At 42.9% G+C, this 12,572-nt stretch overlaps 1 protein-coding gene across 1 annotated transcript in view; it reads right to left on the bottom strand.

Moving 5' to 3' along the window:
* cspg4ba (chondroitin sulfate proteoglycan 4ba) overlaps positions 1–10,925 on the bottom strand; it is a 68,660-nt gene extending 57,735 nt beyond the window's left edge. Inside the window, exon 1 of the mRNA XM_041900379.2 lies at positions 10,709–10,925. Coding sequence (XP_041756313.2) covers positions 10,709–10,802 — 94 coding nt within the window. The 5' untranslated portion in view covers positions 10,803–10,925. The remainder of the gene's footprint in view (positions 1–10,708) is intronic.
* Positions 10,926–12,572: the final 1,647 nt, after the last annotated feature.

The raw sequence follows: 12,572 nt of genomic DNA, 5'->3' as shown, positions 1-12,572 counted from the left end.
GCAGCTCTACCCTTTAGCACAGTGCGGATGTTGCCTGTAATCCATGGCTTCTGGTTGGGGAATGTACGTACGGTCACTGTGGGGACGACGTCATCGATGCACTTATTGATGAAGCCAGTGACTGATGTGGTGTACTCCTCAATGCTATCTGAAGAATCCCGGAACATGTTCCAGTCTGTGCTAGCAAAACAGTCCTGTAGCTTAGCATCTGCGTCATCTGACCACTTTTTTATTAACCGAGTCACTGGTGCTTCCTGCTTTAGTTTTTGCTTGTTAGCAGGAATCAGTAGGATAGAGTTATGGTCAGATTTGCCAAATGGAGGGCGAGGGAGAGCTTTGTATGCGTCTCTGTGTGTGGAGTAAAGGTGGTCTAGAGGTTTTTTTCCTCTGGTTGCACATTTAACATGCTGGTAGAAATGAGGTAGAACAGTTTTAAGTTTCCCTGCATTAAAGTCCCCGGCCACTAGGAGCGCTGCATCTGGATGAACGTTTTCCTGTTTATTTATGGCCTTATACAGCTCATTCAGTACAATCTTAATGCCAGCATTGGTTTGTGGTGGTAAATAGACAGCTATGAAAAATATAGATGAAAACTATCTTGGTAAATAGTGTGGTCTACAGCTTATCATAAGATACTCTACCTCACGCGAGCAAAACCTCGAGACTTCCTTAGCATTTGATTTTGTGCACCAGCTGTTGTTTACAAATATACACAGACCGCCACCCCTTGTCTTACCGGAGTCAGCCGTTCTATCCTGCCGATGTAGCGTATAGCCCGCTAGCTGTATGTTATCCATGTCGTCGGTGAAACATAAGATATTACAATATTTAATGTCCCGTTGGTAGGATAAGCGTAATCTTAGGTCATCTAATTTATTTTCCAATGATTGAAGATTGGCTAATAGGATTGATGGAAGAGGCAGTTTACTCGCTCGCCGTCGGATCCTTACGAGGCACCCCGACCTACGTCCACGATATCTCCGTCTCTTTCTTTGGGCCTTGTCGGGTGTCTGTAGGATATCCTTCGCGTCCGACTCATTGAAGATTTTTTATTTTTCCAATACGAGGTGAGTAATCGCTGTCCTGATATCCAGAAGCTCTTTTTGGTTATAAGAGACGGTGGCAGAAAGATTATGTACAGAATAAATTACAAATAACGCAAAAAAACACACATAATAGTACATTTGGTTAGAGGGCTGTAAAACGGCAACCATCTTCTCCGGCGCCATCTAGATAGATGGAAGTAAGTAACATGAAGTAGGAAGTAGAACCAGAACCAGAACCAGAACCAGAAGAGCAAGACACAGCTTTACACATACAGTCAGAAATATGTGACATCCGCTTCTGTGCTGTTCTAACTGCCTCAGCATGAAGGAAAATAATGCTCGAGCAATATTATGACAGATCCGTCTACAGTGTGCTAGAGTTACAGATCTGTTAAGGCTGTCTTGCCAGCTCCGATGCCATGAGGTAGGAGTTGGCGTGATTTAGGACCAGTCTATGAAGTAGCTCTAATATTCCTCAGGAGCACAGCTCCAGAGCTCAGTTCACACCAAGTCATCCGTCAAGATAACACGTCTTGACGTGACGCGACTTTTCTCACACTCCCAGCCCTTTCTTCACCCCTCCTCCTCTCCTCCTCTCAGAGATGGGAATCCCTTATTTTCTCCTTTATCACACGCCCTTCTCTTCAATCCTCTTCCCCCAGTTCATGATCTCTTCTTCTTCTTCTTCTTTTTCTTCCTCTTCTTCCTTTACAACCCAGACTTCACCAGGTAGTACTCCAAGTAGAGCAGCCTAGGAAGATAGAGGTGTGTGTGTGTGTGTGTGTGTGTGTGTGTGTGTGTGTGTGTGTGTGTGTGTGTGCGAGTGTGCAAGTGAGCGTGCATGCGCATGTGTGTTATTAGGTGTGCGTGTGTGTGTGAGGTGTGCGTGCAGGGGCATGCCCTGTCCTGAAAGGCACTTCACCTGGAACATGAAAGACCCTGACGTCCCCTCATTTGTCTCAGACACAGTGTTCCAGAGAGAGAGAGAGAGAGAGAGAGAGAGAGAGAGACAGAGAGAGAGAGAGAGAGAGAGAGAGAGAGAGACAGAGAGAGAGAGAGTGAAAGAGACAGAAACAGAATGAGAGAGACAGAATGCGAGAGAGAGAGACAGAATGAGAGAGAGAGAGAGAGAGAGAGAGAGAGAGACAGAGAGAGAGAGAGTGAAAGAGACAGAAACAGAATGAGAGAGACAGAATGCGAGAGAGAGAGACAGAATGAGAGAGAGAGAGAGAGAGAGAGAGAGAGAGAGAGAGAGAGAGAGAGAGAGAGAGAGAAGAAAAAGAGACAGAAACAGAATGAGAGAGACAGAATGCGAGAGAGAGAGAGAGAGACAGAATGAGAGAGAGAGAGAGAGAGAGAGAGAGAGAGAGAGAGAGAGAGAGAGAGAGAGAGAGTATGTGAGAGAGAGAGAGAGAGAGAATGTGAGAGAGAGAGAGAGAGAGACAGAATGTGTGTGAGAGAGAGAGAGAGAGAGAGAGAGAGAGAGAGACTGACATACAGAATGAGAAAGACAGAATGTGAGAGAGAGAGAGAAAGAGAGCGAAAGAGACAGACAGACATAATGTGAGAGAGAGAGAGAATGTGTGAGAGAGAGAGACAGAGACAGAATGTGAGAGAGAGAGAGCTAGAGAAAGAGAGGAGGACGAGAGATGCAGCTGTTCTGTTCTGTTCCTTCCACCCCTGCCACTTTACATCCCCCTGTACTCCACCCTAATGTGTCCTGTCTACCAACCACCCTGACCTTACTGCTAGTCCAACATCCTCTGTGTCCTGTCTACCAATCACCCTGATCTTACTGCTAGTCCAACATCCTCTGTGTCCTGTCTACCAACCACCCTGATCTTACTGCTAGTCCAACATCCTAGTGTCCTGTTCCTACCACCCCTGCCATCTTACTGCTAGTCCAACATCCTCTGTGTCCTGTCTACCAACCACCCTGATCTTACTGCTAGTCCAACATCCTAGTGTCCTGTCTACCAACCACCCTGATCTTACTGCTAGTCCAACATCCTAGTGTCCTGTCTACCAACCACCCTGATCTTACTGCTAGTCCAAGATCCCACGCTCAGAGTGTTCAACTCACAGTCAGCTTTAGTTTTTACCTCAATAAATAAGAAGTGCCTGTTCTACCAACCACAACGCTCTTAAATCCCTTAGCTTAGAGGGTTCAATGCACACAATGTCACCTTAAATAAGCATAATAATACTTGTGTTTTATACAGTACTTTTCAAGGACCCAAAGATGTTTCAGTTTTCACCCAAATAAATGTGTTGTGTAAGTTCTGGGCATTGAGGAGCCTATTCGCACTAATCATGGTGTCGTAGGGCCAAAGGCAGGCTAAGAGGCATATTATTATTATTATAATTATTATTATAATTATAATTTTTATTATAATTAGAGGCATTAGCTATGCAGTACTGACCCAATCCATTGCTCTGCCAAATGTGTCAACTCACAGCTTGTACTTGGTCAAACTCAATGCTTTCCAATTAATGTATTATTTAATACATCCATTACAGCGCTACAGTGCAGCACAGTGTGATATTGAACACAGCAATTAGCCTATTAGACTAGCAGGCCATGTCGATGAGGCTGTGGCCTTGGACAACCTCTTCACAGGAGTGTTAGTTAGATCAATGGCCAACAGCTAAAACTTCAAAATCAGTCGTTTCCCAGGGTAGCATCTATTGCAGGCTGGGTTTGTAGCTTTCCTTCTCTTCTCTAATACATTCTGCATCATCTAACAATGCATGAGGTCAAACATGCAGTATTGTTGGCGTACAGTCAGCAAGGCAATACAGCATACCCACTACAGTATACCCACTACAGCATACCCACTACAGCATACCCACTACAGCATACCCACTACAGTATACCCACTACAGCATACCCACTACAGCATACCCACTACAGCATACCCACTACAGTATACCCACTACAGCATACCCACTACAGCATACCCACTACAGTATACCCACTACAGCATACCCACTACAGTATACCCAATACAGCATACCCACTACAGCATACCCACTACAGTATACCCAATACAGCATACCCACTACAGCATACCCACTACAGCATACCCACTACAGTATACCCACTACAGCATATCCACTACAGTATACCCAATACAGTATACCCACTACAGCATACCCACTACAGCATACCCACTACAGCATACCCACTACAGTATACCCACTACAGCATACCCACTGTATATATTTTAAATCCCATATATTTTAAATCCCATATATTTTGTATATATTTACATTTACATTTTAGTCATTTTAGCAGACGCTACAGTTAGTTAGTGCATACATTATTTTATTTTATTACTGCCCCCCCGTGAGAATCAAACCCACAACCCTGGCTTTGCAAACGCCATGCTCTACCAACTGGGTATATGTACGGCTTTGGTGGTGCACTATAGAACTTGTATGGGAACGTTCAGATAGCAACCATCCATCATCACAGCTCCCCCTAGAGCCCTGTCATGGTACCAGGACTGACCCCTAATGGTGTGGTGACCCCTAATGGTATGGTGACCCTAATGGTGTGGTGACCCCTAATGGTGTGGTGACCCTAATGGTGTGGTGACCCCTAATGGTGTGGTGACCCCTAATGGTATGGTGACCCCTAATGGTATGGTGACCCTAATGGTGTGGTGACCCCTAATGGTGTGGTGACCCCTAACGGTGTGGTGACCCCTAATGGTGTGGTGACCCTAATGGTGTGGTGACCCCTAATGGTGGGGTGACCCCTAATGGTGTGGTGACCCTTGGTGACCCTAATGGTGTGGTGACCCCTAATGGTGTGGTGACCCCTAATGGTGTGGTGACCCTAATGGTGTGGTGACCCTAATGGTGTGGTGACCCTAATGGTGTGGTGACCCCTAATGGTATGGTGACCCCTAATGGTATGGTGACCCTAATGGTGTGGTGACCCCTAATGGTGTGGTGACCCCTAACGGTGTGGTGACCCCTAATGGTGTGGTGACCCTAATGGTGTGGTGACCCCTAATGGTGTGGTGACCCCTAATGGTGTGGTGACCCTTGGTGACCCTAATGGTGTGGTGACCCCTAATGGTGTGGTGACCCCTAATGGTGTGGTGACCCTAATGGTGTGTTGACCCTTGGTGACCCTAATGGTGTGGTGACCCCTAATGGTGTGGTGACCCCTAATGGTGTGGTGACCCTTGGTGACCCCTAATGGTGTGGTGACCCTAATGGTGTGGTGACCCCTAACGGTGTGGTGACCCTAACGGTGTGGTGACCCTTGGTGACCCCTAATGGTGTGGTGACCCTAATGGTGTGGTGACCCCTAACGGTGTGGTAACCCTAATGGTGTGGTGACCCCTAATGGTGTGGTGACCCCTAATGGTGTGGTGACCCCTAATGGTGTGGTGACCCCTAATGGTGTGGTGACCCTAATGGTGTGGTGACCCCTAATGGTATGGTGACCCCTAATGGTGTGGTGACCCTAATGATGTGGTGACCCCTAATGGTGTGGTGACCCTTGGTGACCCTAATGGTGTGGTGACCCTAATGGTGTGGTGACCCTAATGGTGTGGTGACCCCTAATGGTGTGGTGACCCTAATGGTGTGGTGATCCCTAACGGTGTGGTGACCCTAATGATGTGGTGACCCTAATGGTGTGGTGACCCTAATGGTGTGGTGACCCCTAATGGTGTGGTGACCCTAATGGTGTGGTGACCCCTAATGGTGTGGTGACCCTTGGTGACCCTAATGGTGTGGTGACCCTAATGGTATGGTGACCCTAATGGTATGGTAACCCTAATGGTGTGGTGACCCCTAATGGTGTGGTGACCCTAATGGTGTGGTGACCCCTAATGGTATGGTGACCCCTAATGGTGTGGTGACCCCTAATGGTATGGTGACCCTAATGGTGTGGTGACCCCTAATGGTGTGGTGACCCCTAATGGTATGGTGACCCCTAATGGGGTGGTGACCCTAATGGTGTGGTGACCCCTAATGGTGTGGTGACCCCTAATGGTGTGGTGACCCCTAATGGTGTGGTGACCCTTGGTGACCCTAATGGTGTGGTGACCCTAATGGTGTGGTGACCCTAATGGTGTGGTGACCCTTAATGGTGTGGTGACCCTAATGGTGTGGTGACCCTTGGTGACCCCTAATGGTGTGGTGACCCTTGGTGACCCCTAATGGTGTGGTGACCCTAATGGTGTGGTGACCCCTAACGGTGTGGTGACCCTAATGGTGTGGTGACCCTTGGTGACCCCTAATGGTGTGGTGACCCTAATGGTGTGGTGACCCCTAACGGTGTGGTGACCCTAATGGTGTGGTGACCCTAATGGTGTGGTGACCCCTAACGGTGTGGTGACCCTAATGGTGTGGTGACCCCTAATGGTCTGTTGACCCCTAATGGTGTGGTGACCCCTAATGGTGTGGTGACCCTAATGGTGTGGTGACCCCTAATGGTGTGGTGACCCCTAATGGTGTGGTGACCCCTAATGGTGTGGTGACCCCTAATGGTGTGGTGAATGCTCTGCGTTTCAGGCTGCATCTTTGCTGAGAGAAGAGAATGCCAACTATTTCAATGAAAGAGGTCTGTGGCTGGTTCTGAAGAATAGAAATGCATACATGTAGCCTAAATGTTCCCAAAGAGAGAACTTTGGACCAGGGCTGGACTACCGCATCTGGGGCCCTGGGGCACCTACCTCCAGGGGGCCCCCAACCGTAAAACATTTTTTTTAGGAAAACAGATTTTTTTTGGAAGACAGCTAACTTCCTGCAATTCAACACATTTTGCCATTGCTTATGATGTGTTGCTATCTGGGGGCCCACGACCCACAGGATAGTTAATTAATCTTCCCAAATTATTGATCTAGAGAAGAGAATATCAACTATTTAAATAAAAGAGGTCTGGCTGGTTCAGAGGTCTGTGGCTGGTTCAGAGGTCTGTGGCTGGTTCAGAGGTCTGTGGCTGGTTTAGAGGTCTGTGGCTGGTTCAGAGGTCTGTGGCTGGTTCAGATGTCTGTGGCTGGTTCAGATGTCTGTGGCTGGTTCAAAATACATGTTTCTGTCGCCTAAATTTACCCAGAAAGATGACATGAAGAATTGATTGGGGACTTATTTGTGGAGGATTGTAACAGTTTTTTTGGGGTGATTTGTTATATTTTTGTATTTTAATGTGTATATGTTTGGGTATAATGTGTATATTTATGTTGTATATATAGAGACCTAGGTCGTAATATGTTTCCCTGTTTAAATAAAAGTTTAAACAGTGTAATGATCATGCTGTTTAATCAGCTTCTTGATATTCTTATCTTGGCAAAGGACAAAATGCTCACCAACAGGGATGTAAACAAATTTGTGCCATAAATGTTAGAGAAATAAGCTTTTCGTGTGTATGGTAAATGTCATGGATCATGAAACATGGGACCTTCAATGTGGCAGAAATTATTTTGTACACTTCCCCAGATCTGTGCCTCGACACAATCCTGTCTCAGATCTCTATGGACAATTCCTTCGACCTCATGGCTTGGTTTTTGCTCTGACATGCACTGTCAACTGTGGGACCTTATATAGGCAGGTGTGTGCCTTTCCAAATCATGTCCAATTCTAAAAACCTATTTTCACTTTGTCATTATGGGGTATTGTGTGTAGATTGATGAGGAAAACATTTTATTTAATCAATTTTAGAATAAGGCTGTAATGTAACAAAATGTGGAAAAAGTCAAGGGGTCTGAATACTTTCCGAATGCACTGTACAAACAAACACCTGACTCCTTGAAGACAGGATTCTATGCTATGTTCATTCAGATTATATTCATCATTAAACTGTAAATGAATAGATCTATATATGAAGAGTTTCTTTCCAAAACGCTATGTACACTACCGTTCAAAAGTTTGGGGTCACTTAGAAATGTCATTGTTTTCGAAAGAAAAGCAATTTTGTTGTACATTAAAATAACATCAAATTGATCAGAAATACAGTGTAGACATTGTTGATGTTGTAAATGGCTATTGTAGCTGGGAATGGCTCTAACCAGAATAGAAAGAGGAGTGGGAGGCCCCGGTGCACAACTGAGCAAGAGAACAAATACATTAGAGTGTCTAGTTTGAGAAACAGGCGCCTCACAGGTCCTCAACTGGCAGCTTCACTAAATAGTACCCGCAAAACACCAGTCTCAACGTTAACAGTGAAGAGGCGACTCCGGGATGCCTCCCACTCCAATTACTATTCTGGTTAGAGCCAGTTTGCGCTGTTCTGTGAAGGGAGTAGTACACAGCGTTGTACGAGATCTTCAGTTTCTTGGCAATTTCTCGCATAGAATAGCCTTTATTTCTCAGAACAAGAATAGACTGATGAGTTTCAGAAGACAGTTATTTGTTTCTTGCCATTTTGAGCCTGTAATCGAACCCACAATTGCTGATGCTCCAGATACTCAACTAGTCTCAAGAAGGCCTGTTTTATTGCTTCTTTAATCAGCACAACAGTTTTCAGCTGTGCTAACATAATTGCAAAAGGGTTTTCTAATGATCAATTAGCCTTTTAAAATGATAAACTTGGATTAGCAAACACAACGTGCCATTGGAACACAGGACTGATGGTTGCTGATAACGGGCCTCTGTACGCCTATGTAGATATTCCATTAACAATCAGCCTTTTCCAGCTACAATAGCCATTTCCAACATTAACAATGTCTACACTGTATGTAGACACAATGTCTGATTACATTTTACATTTTAGTCATTTAGCAGACGCTCTTATCCAGAGCGACTTACAGTTAGTGAGTGCATACATTTTTTTTTCATACTGATCAATTTGATGTTATTTTAATGGACAAAAAATGTGCTTTTCTTTCGAAAACAAGGACATTTCTAAGTGACCCCAAACTTTTGAACGGTAGTGTATCAATTTTCAATACAAATACAAAAATACAAATATATCAATTTTCAGAAATGTTGGTAAATGAGCTTTTATTGTTTAAAGAACTTATGATTGGTGTGTTTTTTTCACTATTTAATCATGGCATGGGGTTGTTCAATGACAGACATGTATTTGTTAAAAATCTATCACTTGATGGTTTCATTTCAGAGAGACAAATAATCATGTTGTTTTTGCTAAACGCTATATATCCTCCACATTCTCAGAGAAATAAGTAGTACTGCTAGGTTTTACACAGTCTAATGTAACAAATAACAAAAAAATGTATAAAGAACTGTACAAATTATACATTTGTGTCATCAGTATTTAAAAAAATATATAATAATTATAATTATATACAGTAATATGAGATCTGTTTGTAAAACATTTACATTTGACATTTTAGTAATTTAGCAGATGCTCTTATCCAGAGTGATTTACAGTAAGTGCATTCATCTTAAGCTAGTTAGGTGAGACAACCACACACATATCACAGTCAAATATACACATGTTCATACAGATAAAAAATCTATGAATTAAACATCTGAGAACAGTACTATTTGACACTAACACGAAGGTACCCATAAGCAATTTCTGATTTAAAAACACAAATGTGAAATATTTGTGTATATAGCAGTTTCGAAAAGAAAACTCTTCATCTAGATTATTCCCATTCCATTTACTAAATATATTACACAGCAGCCTAATGACTGTTTGCTTTAAATAGAAATTGCTTTTATGTATTAGGGTATGTGTAATCATAAGGAAGAAATGAATGATGTCACTAATTACTTTTCGGGCCCTTTATTCCAATGAGACCAGGGTCTACGTCCCAAATGGCACCCTATTCCCTATGTAGTGCACTACCCATAGGGCTATAGTCAAAAGTAGTGCACTACAGTATAGGGAATAGGGTGATTCCCCATTTGGGACGCGAGTGACCTTACTATCTATTTCTCTGGGTTCATTTCATTTCCAGTAATGTGATTTTTCATGTCTTCAGTTCAAGAGTCGTGGTCCTCTGTAGCTCAGCTGGTAGAGCACGGCGCTTGTAATGTCAAGGTAGTGGGTTCGATCCCCGGGACCACCCATACACACAAAAAAAATGTATGCACGCATGACTGTAAGTCGCTTTGGATAAAAGCGTCTGCTAAATGGCATATTATTATTATTATAAGAGTTGAGATTCAGTCTCCAGTTCAAAATGATGATTCTGTGTTATACAATGTGTCTTCACTGTGCAGTAAAACCTATTATTGTGGACAATGTTTTCTTTATAAAATGATGTCTTTGTGGGTAGCCATGGGCAACCCTCTGGGCAGTTTTCTATTCTGAAAGTGATAACTTTATTTTTTACTTAATTGAATTTTTGAAATGCTGGATATCATCGATTTCTTCATCACAATTATGACTTATGTTATTATAGCTTTATAACTCAATATTGAGCTGTCATTGGAAGACACATAGCGTCAAGTCTGGTATCACCACTATTAAACTGTGTTTATACGTCGAATAAAATGAAATTAAAGTCAAGACTTGTCAAGTGAGCTCAGGACCAAAGCCCAATTGTGGTGGCTAGTGTTAATATTCTCGCACACAGAAAAAAAACGGTGAAAGTTGAGCGTAATAGCGCTAAAAATACATTCGTGAATTAGTGTCAAACACATATAGACCACCTAAAACACAATGTATAGAGATTACAATCATTCTCGGCTCCCCGGCGGAAAGTTGGAATTGTCAGAGATCTTACCTCCCAGTGCCAGGTCGCTCACAAGCGACCACAACAGCGCGGCGCAAAAACACAGCTTCTTTGTGCTTCTTATAGGGAATTCCATGTTTTCCATTCAGAAATATTCTTCAAGGTTTAGTCCGGCCGTTACATATTTACAGATTGGGTGGTCTTGTTGAGATTTCGGTCACGTATTCGACCATTTCATTTCCAAGTTAACCTACCCTCCCCACTTCTATTCAGCTAAACAGAGAGAGAGAGAGAGAGAGAGAGAGAGAGAGAGAGAGGAGAGAGCCAGTGCAGTGACTTGGTGCATTCTGTAACTCCGCCTTGTGTGTGTGAGTGTGTCTTTTATGTACCCCACTCCTTATACCTCCCTGCATTATGCCTTAGCAGTGGGCTACTTTGAAAATGAAAAAAAAAAAGAGAGAGATTTTAGATTAGCACGAGCCCATGTATTAGGTCAACCTATTAGCGAGTAGGGTCTAACTCTTGATTTTGAAGGGCTTGGAGAGTCTGTCCCACAGAGACCCCCCAGACTGATCTGTTTTACCAGCTGTCACAGCCTTTCCATTTAAACAGTTTCAGTTGTTAGAAACATACATTAATACAGGTCTAGGCTTAATTTCCAACTATAGACCAATACTTTTCATGTTTTCCTACATGTTTCCATAAATATTTTTTCAGCAACATTAGACAGAAGAAAATAAAAAAAACGTGGTTACGCTATAAAACTATAACCTGAAACGTGTATATAAATCGACTTAAAATCTAACCTCAATAATTTTCGTTATTATATTGAATAGTATATTTTATTTAAAAAAATAGGCAATGTGTCAAAAATCAGAAGCATGTGTTAAGTTTTTCTAACAATGCTTGCCAAGGCTATAGACCAAATCAGACCAGTTGGAAACAAAGCCTTCTCGTAGTTCCGGGTTGCGAGCGTCGGAAAGCTGGACTCGAGAACGCATAGGAAACCCTATGCAGACTAGCTAGATTATCTAATGAATAATGAATATACTCCGTTTTCTAACATTTCTATAAAATCATCAACACTACTATCAAGCCTCCATTTTTCTAGGTTGGTAGCAAGCTAGGTTTGCTTCGTTCATGGAGGAAATGCTAGCTACATTGCCTTGTTTGCAGCTCTAATTGCAATTTTGGATAGATAGCTGATCTGTTCCATGTATGAAAATAGCGACAATTATCTCACGGTGTTTTAATTTATCCAATCTAAACCCACCGCCAATGTGCAGCATGCATGCATGTCTTCAAAAACAGACGTACTGTAGCTATCTAGCTAACGTTAGCTAGCCCATCTGTAGCCCCTAACTACCTAACTAGGTAACTAGCTAGTTAGCTAGCTGGGTCAATCAATAATCATAATCAAATTGTATTTGTCACATACACATTGTTTAGCAGATGTTATTGCGGGTGGAGCGAAATGTTTGTGTTTCTAGCTCCAACAGTGCAGTATATCTAACAATTCACAACAATACACAACCTAAAAATAAAATAATGGAATTAAGGAATATATAAATATTACAAATATTAGGATGAGCAATGTTGGAGTGGCATAGAGTAAAATACAGTAGAATAGAATACAGTATATACATATGAGATGAGTAAAGCAAAAATATGTAAATATTATTAAGAGTGACTAGTGTTCCATTATTAAAGTGGCCAGTGATTCCAAGTCTATGTATTTAGGGCAGCAGCCTCTAAGGTGCAGGGTTACGTAACCGGGTGGAAGCCACCTAGTGATGGCTATTTAACAGTCTGATGGCCTTGAGATAGAAGCTGTTCTTCAGTCTCTCGGTCCCAGCTTTGATGCACCTGTATTGACCTCGCCTTCTGGATGATAGCGGGTTGAACAGGCAGTGGC

Source organism: Coregonus clupeaformis, chromosome 16 (genome assembly GCF_020615455.1).
Source record: "Coregonus clupeaformis isolate EN_2021a chromosome 16, ASM2061545v1, whole genome shotgun sequence".
In the NCBI taxonomy this organism is placed as follows: Eukaryota; Metazoa; Chordata; class Actinopteri; order Salmoniformes; family Salmonidae; genus Coregonus; species Coregonus clupeaformis.
The sequence above is the reverse complement of the archived record's forward strand: the minus strand, read 5'-3'. Positions and strand labels throughout refer to the sequence as shown.